Below are 16,485 nucleotides of genomic sequence, written 5' to 3' on the forward strand. Positions count from 1 at the left end.
GTCTGAATGTACTACCTCTGCCACTTTCTAGCTGCATAACCTTGACAAATTATTTAGCCTCACTGTGATGGCTTCCTCTTCTATAAAGTGCAGATAAGCCTCACAGAACTCTTATGAGGATTAAATGAATTTACAGGTGAAATGATAAAGACAAAGCCTGGAACTCGGTAAGGATTTAATAAGTGTGAGCTTCTATCACTGGCATTATAATTATTATTAGAAATAGTTTTCCTTGCTTACCTCATCTTATTTAATTAAGTGGTTGAAACACATACAGACTCCAAAGAAACAAAGATAGTTTAGATCTGGTTTGTTGTAATCACTTATAATCTGGTTTCAGATAAACTTCCAGATTTTTTTTTTTTTTTTTCCGCGGTACGCGGGCCTCTCACTGTTGCGGCCTCTCCCGTCGCAGAGCACAGGCTCCGGACGCGCAGGCTCAGCGGACATGGCTCACGGGCCCAGCCGCTCCGCGGCATGTGGGATCCTCCCAGACCGGGGCACGAACCCGTGTCCCCTGCATCGGCAGGCGGACTCTCAACCACTGCACCACCAGGGAAGCCCCAAACTTCCAGATTTTTTTAAGGTACTTTTTTATTTCCAGTTTTAATGAGATGATTGACATACATCACTGTGTAAGTTTAAGGTGTACAGCATAATGATTTGACTTAAGGTGTATTGTGAAGTGGATTACCGCAGTAAGTTTAGTTAACATCCATCACCTCATTTAGATGCAATTAGAAAACTTTTTTTCCCCTCATAATGAGATTTACTCTTAGGACCTACTCTCTTAACAACTTTCCTATATATTACACAGCAGAGGTAACTACAGTCATCATGCTCTACACTAGAACTGCCAGACTTTGACAAGTGAAATGGAAAAGTGCCATTGGGTTTAATTACAATTCTTTCTCATATTCATTTCAAAGCTTCAAGAAAATGGCAATTTCAACTCCACGTCTGGTTTTCTACTTAGTTCTCTGAAAGGATTTATTGAAAACCCCAAGTTGGCTGGAACATTTCTGCTGGTTACCTTTCAGGAGACTAACTTTGTATGAGCACAGAGGATATCCATTTGGTTTCAATTTTCTAAGACACAAACACTTCATTGTACAGTAAATGGCAATATGCGCTCAATGATCCAAAAGCACATTGTTTTTGCTTCTTGATTTTGTTCTACTTTTAACTCTGTGACGATTAAGTTTCCTGTTCTCCGCGACAAAACACCTCTCAATCTACTGTGAGCGTCCAAACAAGTTAGTTGCTAGTAATATTTTAAAAACATAACACAATATAATCAAGTTAGTCTTCCAACCATTAAAATAAAAAAACTCAAATGCAAATCCACAAAATTTCTGTTTACACTGATTTTTTTTCCATTTATATATGGAAAATCACCAGGTAAGAGATAATTTAGTTTTTAACTTGGATTGAAAACTCTGAATGCATAGCTTAGTTATTAAGCTTATTTATACAGGTTAATAAAAGCTCAATAAATTTTCTGTCTTTTCATTAAGACGAAGCAGACCTAGTTTTCCCTCTTTAAGGCATGGCATTATGTAGCCTAAAGTAAAGGGACTTCAAAACTGTGTCACTCCTTGGTGGGATCATCTACATAAAAGAATCCCATCATTTACAATACATCCTGGGTACTGGCCTAATTTCTTAAAAGTGTGCGCTTCAGGTTTTCTGGGATTCGAGCACCATGTGGTCCAGAGAATCACACTAGTAGCAGCCACTACTCAGAAAATTAGGTGAGCTCCAAATTGTCCCTAGAAAGATAAGGACTGCAAAAGCTGATGGAGCCTGACATTCTCCAACCCTCCTACTTCACAGAAGCCCAGGGAGCGGAAACGACTAGCTCATGCAGCTCCCTGAGGCCATGGCGGTGCTAGAACACAGCGCTTCTAACAACAGGCCAGGATGCCAGCGGCCAGGGCCCTCTGGGCCGCCAAGCCACAGGTGCTGCTGACACCCGAGTGGGAAGGGGCTCCCCGTCCTCTGGAAAATCCACAAGCCTTGTATGGCAGCAACAGTAAGAACCAAAGCTTTGATCTCACTTATGCCCAACTCCCCAAACTGTGGCAACATCCAAAATGAGGATTGTTGCTTCTCCCAATGTCTTCAGTGCCTCTTCTGTTTTCCTCCCAAAGGATGAACACTTCGAGCTGACAAATTCCTCCTTCCCACTCAGTTCCTCTGGGGATGGAAATGGAAATGTGTGCAAATCCCTCTTCTGCCAGCCATACCTCTTCCTGGGTTTGCTCCCCAGGACCCTCAAGACCTTGGTGCACAAGGCCTGATTTATTTAGGCCTGAACCTAAGTAAATCACCCTTAAAACACGTCTGCGTGTTATAAGCTTCTCACATGACAGCTTCGTAACAGGATTGGACAATAAAACCTAAAAATACTAAGGTGTAGACAGGTAAAGAGATCCCCTGAGGATTTAGTTGGTTTTGTTAGTTTCTGCAAAATGTTCTCACATGTGTGAACACATAAGTCTTGAGGCACTTTTTTTTTTTCCCAGACCATTCAACAGCAGTCACTATTTTTATAAGGGAACTTACTTCTAAATCTATCTGACATGCCTTTCATTTGCTCAGTGTTGTACCTGCTCAGACGAGGGGTATTCCCTGCAGTGTTCTGGTCAACTGGAACGGCCAGCAGGCTTTTTGTTTTAGTCCCTATGAAAAGGGCTGCCTTTCCCATTTCCGGTTCTTATTTTAACACAGAGAAATGCAAACCTCTGCCAATTTAGGAAGACATTTAACAGCTACTTTGGAAGCTCTCAGATTTTATAAATCGAACATGACTTTACTACTTCTAATATACAAACCAACATAAATCAAAGTTCGTAGTAGAAAAGTTTAACTTCTTAGTCACCCTCACATCCCTGAAGATTTTATAATACATCTTTCCGTAAAATTCAAGAAAAAAACTAGTCTCTTCATACATGATGTGGGCACATTATGAAACTAGTATATCACACCAGTATTATTAAGCAGTTAACCATTTGTAAAACATTTAAAAGTGAAATGACAGACATTACATGAAATTTCTAAAAATCTTATATGTTCTGGTATAATGTTATAAGTCATCATTGTAGTTATTACTTTAAAATGTATATCTCAGAAATAACTAAAAAAAAAAGTGAAATGACTCGTGTATAACCAGTGCCCAATCGTGTGTGTGTGTGTGTGCGTGCGCGTGCGCGTGTGCGCGTGTGCGTGCGTGTGCGCGTGTGCGTGCGTGTGCGCGCGTGCGCGTGTGCGTGCGCGCGTGCGTGTGCGTGCGCTTCTGAATAGCTTTTACGTTGCTTTATGCACATCTCTCTCCCCCCAACTAGCCTTTACGTTACTCAAGGATCAGGGCTGTGTCTTAGACTTCTTTTTCAGTCTTCCCTGTGCAAGATGCTGGTCCACAAAAGGCTAAATGCTTTACTGACACAATGCATTAGAGCTCTATAACCAAAACGGGTCTCTCTGCTGCCTGATAGGACTAATTTTACATTCAAATAATTCATAAGCTGCTATAAAACACAACTGAATTATTTTATGCTTACCAGAACTGGACACACGCCTTATCCTCTGGGGAGATACAGCTCGATCAGAGTTGAGATTTCTACTGTCACTATTCCGCCTCAAACATGAAACAGAAGGTCCCACTTTGGCTTTCGGACCAGGTGTTTTCCTCAAAATGGAGCAGTTGGGCTTGGCTAGACTCCTACCTGAGATGGTTGCAGTTTTTGAAGCAGACCCCTGTGGAAAAAATAATGAAGGTTTCAGTCCAGATCATACCTTCCCCACACCACCTCCTGGTGGGGTTAGGTATGCAGAAAAACACAATTTCTGTCTAAGCAGATATGCCAGATGGACATTTAGTTTTCATTTTTACTATAAAGAAATTTAAACTCTTCATAGTTTACTCTTTGATTCGTCATGATCTGCCTTTTGTCCCCATCAGGGAAACTGTTCCCAAGGTGACTGATGCCACAAATTAAATTCAAGCTACAGCTTTCAGTCCTTTCCGTAGAGGCCCTCTACATGGTCTCCAACGCCGATGATTCCATCATCTTTCTTTGGTTTCTCTCACAGAGCTCTCTCCTGGTTTCCCTTCTATCTGTCTGGTTATTCCATTTCTGGGTCCTGCTCTTCTATACCTTCAAATGCTGGTCATCACAAGGGTCCTCAACTTGGCCCTTTCTCACCATATACTCTCCCCACATGATCTTGTCCACTCTTTCCACTGCCACCTAAACACCGCTTTATCCCAAGTCCTCATGTCCAAGCCAACACGCTCTCCCGAGTTCCCCACATATTCAGTTTCTTTCTTCCTCTGCTTCACTTAGCATCCATCAGGCACCTCGACCTAACAATGTTGACAATATTATTGTTATTTTTACTGATCAACCTACAGACCTTACAGAATGAAAAATAAGTTCGAAATGCACATATCAATTCATTTAATCCTAATAACCCTACAAGGTTGATACTTTCATCATACTGCATTTCACAGCAGAAGAACATGAAGCAGTTTCTAAAACTCAGATTAATTTTACCCGTCCATCTCAAAACTTAGCTCTTCTCATATTCGCCACCATGTGCCCAGGCACCCAACTTACACAATGAAAGCTATTTCTAGGGGCTTCCTTTCTTAACTCCTAAGCCCCTCTGGATGTCATTCTCACCCTTCTCCATCAGCCTTAGTACAGGTTGCATCATTTCTGGGATGCCTGGAACCATATCCAATTCACCTCCCAGTCCCCTGCTAAGGCGATCTCTCTCAAGTCCAAGGAGGCTTCCCTCCGTCTCCCAGATAAAGTCAACTCTTCTAAATAACGCCTTTTGGATGTGGCCGCCCTGCCACCCTCTTCAGCTTGCTCCTTACTGTTCATGGTTCTGCACCCCCAGCTCCCATGATACTCACTACCCTGCGTCCCCTAAATGAGAATGTTTCTTCATCTTTGTACATGTTATTCCTTCCACCCAAAATACCCTTGCATTCATCCTTGATCTTTAAGCTTCAGCTAGTGACTAACATGCTCTCTCCCCTAGAAGCCTTCCCTTCCTTGACAACTCTCCCCATCGCCACCACCCTACTCTGCCATGAGCAGGATAGGGAGTCTATACACACTCCCAACTGAGGACCTAACAGTCCCTTTTTGTTTACCTTCTAATACTACCCACTGTACTAGGCACTAGGTTTGGCCAGGGGCTGTGTCTTTCCTTCTCTAAATCCCAACCATCACTGTCATATAGAGCACAAAGTAGGCACCCAATAAAGGTTCTCATTCTACGTGTAGGAAATGAGAGCCTAAGATGTGCTCAAAGAACAAAGTTCAACACCATAAGCTATAATTTGTATTCTCCCATTAAAGAAAAATTGAGCCTCACAGAGACTAAGTAACTTGCCTGAGGTTATTTTGCCAATGAATGGATGGAGCTACAATGTGAAACCACATCAAACTCCAAAATCGATGCTCCTAACCTGTACGTTGACTATTCCCCACCAGGACCATTCTTTCTTTGCTTAATAAGTCATAAGTGCAGGACTTCCCTGGTGGCGCAGTGGTTAAGAATCTGCCTGCCAATGCAGGGGACACGGGTTCGAGCCCTGGTCCGGGAAGATTCCACATGCCGCGGAGTAACTAAGTCCATGCACCACAACTACTGAGCCTGTGCTCTAGAGCCCACAAGCCACAACAACTGAGGCCCGCGTGCCTAGAGCCCGTGCTCTACAACAAGAGAAGCCATCGCAAGGAGAAGCCTGTGCACCGCAACGAAGAGTAGCCCTGGCTCTCCGCAACTAGAGAAAAGCCCACGTGCAGCAACGAAGACCCAATGTAGCCAAAAATAAATAAGTAAATTTATTAAAAAGTCATAAGTGGATAATTTCCCTTAGAGATACGTAAAGCCCCATGTTGATGACATACACTAGGTGGATTAAAAACTAAATTAAATAGGGCCATATCCTAAGAGAACACTGGAAAGCAACATAAAATTGGCCAAAAAAAGCAGGCGATGGACACAAAGATCTTCTCCCTCTACCATAAAACTGGCTAAGGTAATGCCCCAGAAAAACTTTTAAAAAGTAAACCGAACTTTTAACCAACTTACAAAGTGAATCTTTAACAAATCAGATTTGTTCTGCCTTTCAGAACCAACATTCCATAGAATTTTGAAAGCCTGCAGTGTGTGGAGCAGAAAGGGCCAGGATTCAAGTCAGGGGACCTGAGTTGGAATCTCAATTTTACAACTTACCAGCTATGTGTGTGGGTTAAGTAACCACTTAGGAAGCTTTAAACTGTAGCTAACAAATTTCCTGTTGTTACTGGCAAGAGTAAATGACAGTGTATAAAGTACCTGAACATTTCTGAGAAAATTAAATGATATAATATACATAAAGCACCTGAGCAAAGGGTTTGACCCAGAGCAGTCATCGAAAAAAATATCCATTTCTTTCCATTTAGATAATTCACCACCCCTTTTATCTAACATACTATCACCAATATATAACCTCTATAACGGGGAGCTATACTCAACCTGCATCAAGTTAAAGTCAAATTCCTTTTCCAACAGAAGCTTTCTGAAGTTTCAGGTAAACCCTGACCAAACAGCTGGGAGGTTGCAGGCAACCTAAGGATTCAGTGAACCCAAGGCCTAATTTGTCTCAAGACCAACAGAGCACATTGAAAATGCACATTTCTCCAGCACTGTCTCATCACAAAACCAGGGCAGATTCAGAGCCTCCGGGTGCTGCTGAAATGACTAAGGAACATAGGGATTTGCCTACAACACGACGCAAAGGCTCACTCATTCAACTCTCTACAATAAATACAATGCCTGTGGCCAGTGACGGTTTGCTGGGCCCCTTCCCCATGATACATGGAAATGTGTCAAGAGGTGAATAGTGATATTAGAGGGAATTGCACATGAAACATTATCATGGGGAAAAATGAGTTTTTAATACTCATCAACAAGTAAAAGTGTCAGTACTGAAAATATGGAAATCCTAACTGCAAGGTTCCTAAGATGAAAAGTGCTTCTTTCTCCAGTACCGGGATCCACTTCAACGTGATGATTCTATCACCTTACTTCAGCATCACACCATAAGCCTGAAAGACAGGCTTTCATTCCGCACATGGGAAATAGAAAGCTAAGACGTACTCTCAATGCACATATCAGAAAAAGTTTTAATTTCAAAATTACACAACCAATTGATATGCAAGGCAAATGTTATTTAAAGAAACTTTATGCTAGGTTTTCTGGGAGTTGGAGATCACTGCACAATAAAAGTCTCCCATAAATCAAGGAGGAATAATGGTTTTCATGTATATGTATCTATAAACACCAAACTAAGAATGTTGCTTAGAATTACCAGAGGTTGTCATTTAATTTAACAAAGTATCTAATGAAAAATTGTATAAAATGAGTTTCCTAAGTCTGATTTCAAAAGGACTTAAAAATAAAAATCTGAGTTTTGGGGCTTCCCTGGTGGCGCAGTGGTTGGGAGTCTGCCTGCCAATGCAGAGGACGCGGGTTCGGACCCTGGTCTGGGAGGATCCCACATGCCGCGGAGCGACTAGGCCCATGAGCCACAACTACTGAGCCTGCGCGTCTGGAGCCTGTGCTCCGCAACAAGAGAGGCCGCGATAGTGAGAGGCCCGCGTACCGCGATGAAGAGTGGCCCCCACTTGCCGCAACTAGAGAAAGCCCTCACACAGAAACGAAGACCCAACACAGCAAAAATAAATTAATTAATTAAAGAGCTCTCAGTGGTATAGCATAAAGAGAAGAAAAGCAGGGAGCAGAATAAAAGTTACAGTGAAAGACCATTTATATACTCAATTTAAAAAAAAAGAAAAAAAATCTGAGTTTTGAAATAATGGACAGTCTCAGTAGCTTAGACATCACCGCGGTGGGCCATTCTTCCTAAAAGGAAGATTTACTATAAATGCCAAAGCATCTCTAAACTGAACTAGCTCAAGAATATCTTCCTAAAAGGACCTAACAATTCCCTATGCACCCTCAAGACACTTAAAACAGCCCTTTAACACTTCACCAAACTACACGTGTCGTTCCTCTCAGACATGAGCCCTCCACACAGATGACTCCCATGTGCCTTCCTACCCTGGCACCGACCTCCACTCCTGGCCCAGAGGACAGACGCCCAGGAAAAGCCTATGTGGGGCTGGAGATGCATGCAAGTCCCCACTGCCGAAACAGCACTGAGGATGAACACACAAAGCCCAGAGAGGCCTCCCAAATGCTTCCAACACTCAGAAAGCTAGTTTCTTCATGCTAGAGTCAAAACTATATCCATGCTGGAAAAAAAAAAAATCTTTGAACTGCATGTGAATTCTTGTTTAAATGGAACCCCCAAACATCTGCCAGGTACTGTATAAAACATACTACCTTTTCACTATACATGAATAAAATAGGTTTTATTTTAGTACCGGGAATCAATACATTAGGACTGCAAGAGACCTCAGACATCTACTAGCCAATCCTTTCACCACTGCATCTCAAAAGGTTGCTTGCCCAGAGTCACCTTAGCTAATCAGAGGCAGAATCCAGAATCCTCCTGTTCACAGGACAGGGCTCCACTACCTGGGGCAGCTTCCTCAACAGGAGACCAGGAATTATTTTTACGTTGATACTGTTTACCAGCACTGCCTAGCCATTTCTCAAATGTGGCCCAATACATTTGTAAGTTCATAAACAAAACGTTTATTTTTTCATAAATATAAAATATAATCAGATATTTAACTTCAAATAACTAATTACACTAAAATATTAAAGTAACCTGTTCTTTCAGTTGACTATTAAAAGGGATGTTGATACTCAATACAAAATACTGGACTTGAGGTTTTTTGGGTTTTTTTTTCAATAGGCAGGTAACCAATTAACATTCTAAAATGTACTGACAAGACACAGAATTACTGAATAACATAGCAATACCTGAAAGCAAATCTGCACACCTAGTTCAGCAATATTATTGACTATTAGTGGATAAGCAATTGCTAATACATCTCTCCGTTTCCACCACCATTTCCTGAAGCGGGCAAAAATTTCACTTACCAAAAACAGAGAACCATAGTCAAAGGTCTCATTCATAATTTCCTTTTTTAGCTCTTGTTTTGCCATCGGTGTCCCATTTTCTTTTTCACCCTTGTTTTCAGGGCTAATCCTATCGATGTTGGAAGTATAGGACATTTGCAAACATTCTGTGCTTTCCATTTTAATAGGGAGTTCACCTTTGATCTTCTGAAAAACGGCAGCCACGGACCCAGTCTCACATGCTGAATTGGAAGAACTTGCTTTGTCCACATCTTCCTGATTCGATTTCACGGCAGATGTTCTTACAACTTTGTGTGAAGCATTTTTAGAATGAGTTGTAACATGCACAGCCTGGCTCGTAATGAGTTTATTAAATTGCTGCTTATGTGTCTTGTTATTTAGGATTTCTGCTTTTGTGTCCGCATTCAAGTCAGACGTTGGTGTTTTTCTCAAAGCTGTCGACGGTCTTGAGGAAGACACTGATGAGGGTGATGAGGCCCCAGTTAACTGAGGTCGGGGTGCAGCCTTTGATAGAGCAGGGTCCTTGGACGGTAGCACTGGTCTGGATACAACTTTTGCTTTGACATTCTTGAAGTTTGGTCTTGGGTAACTTATAATTTCAGTTTTTCTAACTTTGCTGCCTAGGGGGCTATTCGTTTTGGTGGTTGATTTTCCTAGATTAGGTTTAGACATGTTCATCGGTGCCCCCTTCAAGTTTGGTAAACGTCTAAGCTCTCGATTACTCTTCTGCACTTTACTCCATTTCTCCGTCGCTTCAATAGGTGAGAGAGAAAAGGTTGCGTTTGCGGGTTCTAGGACTGGCGTGGACATGCAAACTATGTTATTTGTACTAATGACCATATCATCTGCATCCCAAGTCAGTTCAAATGATGAAGCCACCTTCTGTCCCGGCGGGCTATTCGGTATCAATTCTATGGTATGATTTCGGGTTCCCAAATCCTTTTCATTAGAGGCAACTGGTGTGTCTTTAGCCACAGTGACTTGATGTTCTGGGTCCAGCACTTGGGTTTTGCTTGTATCAAAAGCTGGCACTAGTAAAGGGCATTCATCATCTATAAGACAATTGGACACTGTTTCTCTTACATTTTGGCCCATTTCCTTTTGCCCATATGAGCTCTGTGAATGTCTCTCACTATTTGGTTCATCTTTAGATGAACAAAAGAACTCTTGTAATACAGACCCACTGGGAACATCCATGCCATCAGAAACTGGTGTTAGAGCTTGTATCTCCTTTTCTCCGCCTAGTCTTTGCTGTGCCCCATCTGGGTACTCACTGGTGACCTTTCCCGAAGAACAGTGACAGTGATTTTCAGTATCTGGAAGAACCACATCAGTTTGCATCACCATGTCAGAAAATGCTGTGTAAGTTGTGTCTTGGGCCTGTGATGCTGTAGCTTGAGGGTTTTCGAAGCTGTCTCTATCATAACTCATTTCTCTCACATATATCTTATCAGAATGGGAAGATGGAGGAACGCAACAGGATGAAGATGTATTTCTACTTCTCATGCTGGTTGGCTGTAGGCTTGCAGTGGTAGGCAAAGACTGACTCTTTCCAGTGGTGTCATGTGTTATGAAGGTACAGTTAACATTATCCACTTTCATGTCAAATGTCTGGTTTAACGCCAAGGCAGTAGGGTTTCCTGTACAGTTCAAATCATCATCGTTAGGATTCCACACAAAAGGCAGAGATGTCTCAACACTCTGGTCCTGAAATGATTCTAGGGAATGACAACTGTTACGCAAATCTTTGGGTTCCTCTGTATTTACAACATGTGCAAAAGACAGACATGTGGAATCCTTGTGCATATCTAACATCTCCTTACTAACAAAATCACTTGAAGACTTTTGGTGTTCAAGTACTTCAACACACTGAGGGTTTAAAGAAATATTTTCACCAAAGGCCACAGCAGAGTTGGTTTCATAATCAACCACCATGTCATCTGGGTTGGCAGAATTCCAACTCACATTATTGGTTGAAGAGTTTTGGGTACATGGTGATTTTTGGTTGTATGCATATGTGTTTCCATTTTTATCACTGATAAATAAGGACTGCAGTTCATCTTCTGTCTTGTCATCTGAATTATCATCATTCATCCTGAAATATTAACTTTAAACCTCTGCCATTTTATTTCTTCTTTAAAACCGTTGAAATGAGAGGGAAGGAAAATGTGTCCATCTCCTAAGTTTTTCAGCACAGTTGAAAGTTTCTTAGTCTAAGCTGTCTTGAACTTGAAATGATTTGTTGTTCCCTGGAAGAAATAAAATGTTTCACTCAAGTAAATATTAGAAAATTAACAAGTCATCACTTGATTAATTTCAATTGCTTTCTTTTTACATTTAAAGAACCTACAACTATGGACAGGGGTTATTAAGATATTAGCTAAAGAATCACCCTCTTTTCAAACATTCTTTTTCATTTGAGGAAATGGGCAGAATGGGCTGCTAAAACTGCCCCCTCCCATCTGAGATGCCTCTGCCCTCACTCACCATAATAGAGAAGGAGGCTAAATCTGACAATAGCCTTTCCTTCTTTTTGGTTGACAGAGTGACTACTGGTCCTAATTTACCTAGGACGGTCCCAATTTATGCCTGTTGTCCCAACATTATTAGAAATAATGCCCTTTTCATTTTCAGAAAAGTCCCCTATTGTTTCCATGAAGAATGATTTCCAGACAGATTAAGCAGGCACAGCACATAAGCTAAAGATCAATGAAGATTTAGGGCCCTAGCGTTTCTCTTCCCCATTTTCACTGCCCTTCTCAAACACACTCCATTTCAAAGTTGAAAAAAAGAAAAGCTGTTGATTCTTCAGAGTTAAAGTGGTATTCTATTGAAAGTACCTAAAAATGTTGAACAGAGTTCCTGTACGACACAGCAATTCTCCACTTAGGTATCTACTAAAATGAAAGGAATACATCCAAAAATTTGTACACCAATGTACATAGTTCGGTCCGCCCTACGGGCTACCAAGAAAAAAAATGTACATGATTTGTAATAGAAGCATTATTCATAACAGCCGCAAAGTGGAAACAACCCAAATGTCCATTAACTGGTAAACAGATAACAAAATGTTGTGTACCCATACAACGGAATATATTTTTCAGCAAGAGAAACGAATGGAGTATTGATGCATGCTACAACGTGGATACACTGTTATGACTTAAAATATAAATAAAAGAATATGATAAGCAAAAGTAAAAGAATATATAAGTAAAAGAAGCCAGTCACAAAAGACTACATTTTATGGGATACTATTTACATGAAATGTCCAGAATAGGCAAATCTATAGAAAGCAGATGGGTGGTTCTCTAGGGCTGAGAAGGGGCGCGAGGGAAGGGAATGAGGAGTGACTGCTGATTGGAATGTGTTTATTTTGAGGGTAATAAAAATGCTCTAAGGGTTATGATTATGGTGATGGTTGCACAGAGCTGTAAATATACTAAAACTATTGAATTGTACACTTTTAAAAAATCATTAAAAACAACCCATGAGGGGCTTCCCTGGTGGCACAGTGGTTGAGAATCTGCCTGCCAATGCAGGGGACACGGGTTCGAGCCCTGGTCTGGGAGGATCCCACATGCCGCGGAGCAACTGGGCCCGTGAGCCACAACTACTGAGCCTGCGCGTATGGAGCCTGTGCTCCGCAACAAGAGAGGCCGCGATAGTGAAAGACCCGTGCACCGCTATGAAGAGTGGCCCCTGCTTGCCGCAACTGGAGAAAGCCCTCACACAGAAACGAAGACCCAACAGAGCAAAAATAAATAAATTTAAAAATTCACGACATATGTCAATATTAAAAAAAAAACCCACAAAAGCTTTCAAATCCAAGGATTTTTGCAAAAATCTAAAATTTTATTACGCTTTTGATTATACTGAAGTGCTTAAGAAAGGCCCACATATTCAAGCTAGGACTGCAAATACCTCACATAGACATACATTCGCTTGAATTGACTTTCTAATCTTGGTATTTAATGTCAACCAGGTATCATGGTTCTGTTCTGAAGAAATAAAATATCCATGAGGAAAAAAATGACATTCTGTAACCTAGAAATTTGTAAATTAAGAGTAGATCTCATTTTTCTATTTTGCAATCTTTTCTCTGTATTCAAACATACTTCAGTGACCTAAATACAATGAGGAGAATAGGAACGATAGAAGAACTGAAAGGATCAGTATCTTTGCTAACAGTGCTCCTGATTTCCAGCCATGCATCCTGAAACCAGCTTTTACCAGGGGCAAGAAGAAAGGATGCAATGTTTATGTCAGCAGCACACAGGCACATGCATACAAGAGATTCTGATCCCAAAATAAGTGCTATAGGATTTGTATGCTGGTAGAAAATTTAAAGTAGTCTCTTTTTCCCCACCATAGCTCTTTAGGTAATAAAGAAATCACTGAAATAACAGATTTTGGCTAGCACCTTAATAAAAGTTTTCATGAAACACAAATTATATTTTTAATCCTCGGGTATAAAACAGGTTAGAGCTAAATGTTTAAATCAGGAAGTCCATTTATTCATTTTTTAGAGTTACGTGGGGGGCGTATAATTTCACAAAGCATGAAATATGCTACACCTTTATGTTTCCATAAGGCCAATACTCATTTACGAGATCCTGGTATAAACAGATAGGAGCACTGCAAACAGAAGCATTTAACAGAAATCACAGATGTTATCTGCCTGGATAAAGAGAGTCATTAAATTCAACTGATGGAGCTTTACTTCCTGAGCTCCCTCTTTCAAAGTGTACAAAATATGATTTTAAGAAAACTGAAAAAAGTAAAGAAAATGGTTCGTATGTCAAAGCACCTCAAGTTATTTTTTAAATAAATGTATAATAGGATAATTTACACCACCAGTTCCATGTCCTTCTATGTTTAGGTTGTTTCTAGATTTATTTATTATTAAATATTATTTATTTATAAACAGCACTGCACTAAATATCTTTGCAATCTTTGACTACCTCTGATTGTTGCCTTTGGAAAAACTTCCTGGAAATAAAAGCATTACTGAGTCAAATGATGATTTTTGAAGGCTCTTAAAATAGTTTGTCAAATCATTAATAGAATAAAAAGGCAGGATTATTAACAATGTATGTATTAATAAACGTATATAACCTGAGTTTTCTTTTAAAGCTTGTGCATTTTGTTAGGCGTTGTCTCCCAAGAACTTTCCCAAGCTACTGTAATACAAAAACATTTCTAACAACTGTGAAATTCCACTAAAGTTAAGGTTAAATGTTTTAGATTTATAAGTCAGTAGATTGGGACTTCCCCGGTGGTCCAGTTAAGAATCCGCCTTCCAATGCAGGGGATGCAGGTTCGACCCCTGGTCCGGGAACTAAGATCCCACGTGCCACGGGGCAAACTAAGCCCGCGCACCACAACTAAAGAGCCCATGTGCCACAACTAAGACCCGATGCAGCCAAATAAATATTTAAAAAAATTTTTTAAATAATTCAGTAGATTACAAAGAGTAATAGGAAAGTAAAGAAGCCATCAGCCTTCATACAACTGCTTAGCACCCTTGTGTTTATAATTTTTTTAAATTCACACATCCAAGAAAAAAAAAAATCCCAAACTCGGTGAGCAAAGCTAACAACAACAAAAACCCACAAAAACAAAATGTATTCTGAAGAAATACTTAAGGAGAATTTTGGTATGAAATAAATTTACTGAAGTCTTTTCTACTTTTGTAGATAAGAGTAAAGAATTAGAGGTACAGAGATTTGGATACCAAACGAATTCTGAAGTTAAGCTTATCAGTTCCAGGATTAGTTGGAAGATCAACCTCAACATTCACTAAGGAAAAAAAAATAGCTTCAAGTCTCCATCTCATGACTACAGAAAAAGCCATGGGCAGGAAAGGGATGACCAGGCTTCCCTCAGGAATTTTGTCAGACAAATTAAAAGTTAGCCTTGTTGTCTTATGGCCAATCTCACTCCTTTCCTGATATAAGAATAGTACCTAAATTTCTACCACTTGCTGGACTCATATTCTTTGACTTAATCTCACCTGACCCATGATGCAATGTCTTTATATTTCTATGATTACAATGTAATTTGTAAAGCCTTCAAAGTTACTATCTTGGGAACGTTTTTTACTAAAGCAAAATCAAAGATGTTTTAAAAAGAGAAAAAGAGAAAAGGTTGGACTAAATCATTCTCACCTAAAGGGTTAATTTCTCAAGTTGTCGTTCAGTAGCATTATCTATCAGAACAAAGTAGAATGATTAAATTTCCTTTTTAAGAGAGCCATTTGGGAAAATAAAGAGATCTTTTTCAGAGAACAATTTGTACGAGAGAGAACAATTTCCCTACTTATTAAGATGTGGGAATATGAGAGGGTAGCTCCTCTTGAATAAAAAGATTAGCAGAATATGTATTTCTATAATGATGTGTAAGGTTAAAAACTGATAGATACGTACTAAAAGAAACGGTCAATGAAAAGCACTACTAGTGCAAGATTTGAGCAATTTCAACACCTTTGGGAAAAAATAAGGTTAGGTTCTAAATCTTAGCTTAAGAAGAATGATTGTTCCCCACAGATAAAAATCCATTATCATATAATTGAATACATTGTCATTAATACTGAAAGACATTTTAGAGATCCAATTCAAATTTCCTCATTTTACAAATGAGGAAACCACTTCTAAGAAATAAACTCCACGGCTGGACCAAATTAGTTGCTAATGGCAGCTTACTGTTAGATTATACAATAGTTATGTGCCTTATTTGTCAACTGAACTATAAACCCAGTAGAGGCTTACACCATCAGTAGGTATTTTCTACATCTTCCTATTACACGCAATGTCTAACACAGTAATTTGAACTTAACACAGCTAAACTTGCTATCCCATATGCTAATTATGAAATAAAAGAATTTGTTTCAAGTCACATTTCTCTGAAGCCATAAACAACTTTAATTTTACTCCTTATTTGTGTCAATATATGGCATACCAGTTGTATAATACAATTATAACTTACAGCTTTAAATCACAGAATCATGCCAGTCGTCTTAAGTTTTTAAGAACTCACTAATCACAACCGTAGTTCAGCTCTCGAGGCTTTAAAACCCAAAATATTACCTAATCTTCAATGTACTGTAAAACAAAAAGACACATGCACAATACCTAAACTACAAATTTTATTCTAAAGTCAAAAACAAAGCAGTTGAACAAAAAGTCACCGGCATGTGTTACTAGTATATTCATAAAGTTCTACCTCCTGTTAAAACCATCCAAGGTGGCTAATAATTTTACCCCTTAAGCCTCATCATATTACTTTTTTCACAATTCAGGGTTAAAGTCCTAAATTAGCTCCTGCAACCTACCTTTTGACAAACTCAACTTCCTCAAGCACTGAGCTTAGTAAAGTACATCTTACACCTAGGAACAAAGTACTGGT

The 16,485-nt window shown here is 39.8% G+C and overlaps 1 protein-coding gene across 5 annotated transcripts in view; it reads right to left on the minus strand.

Annotated features, from left to right (window-relative positions):
- MTUS1 (microtubule associated scaffold protein 1) overlaps positions 1–16,485 on the minus strand; it is a 157,491-nt gene that overhangs the window by 95,418 nt on the left and 45,588 nt on the right. For all 5 annotated transcript variants that reach the window (XM_033400645.2, XM_049704140.1, XM_049704139.1 and 2 more), the window contains exons 2-3: positions 9,082–11,330; positions 3,564–3,759 (exon numbers count right to left, since the gene is read on the minus strand). In XM_033400645.2, coding sequence (XP_033256536.1) covers positions 3,564–3,759; positions 9,082–11,175 — 2,290 coding nt within the window. In that variant the 5' untranslated portion in view covers positions 11,176–11,330. The remainder of the gene's footprint in view (positions 1–3,563; positions 3,760–9,081; positions 11,331–16,485) is intronic.

This window comes from Orcinus orca, chromosome 21, assembly GCF_937001465.1.
Source record: "Orcinus orca chromosome 21, mOrcOrc1.1, whole genome shotgun sequence".
Classification (NCBI taxonomy): domain Eukaryota; kingdom Metazoa; phylum Chordata; class Mammalia; order Artiodactyla; family Delphinidae; genus Orcinus; species Orcinus orca.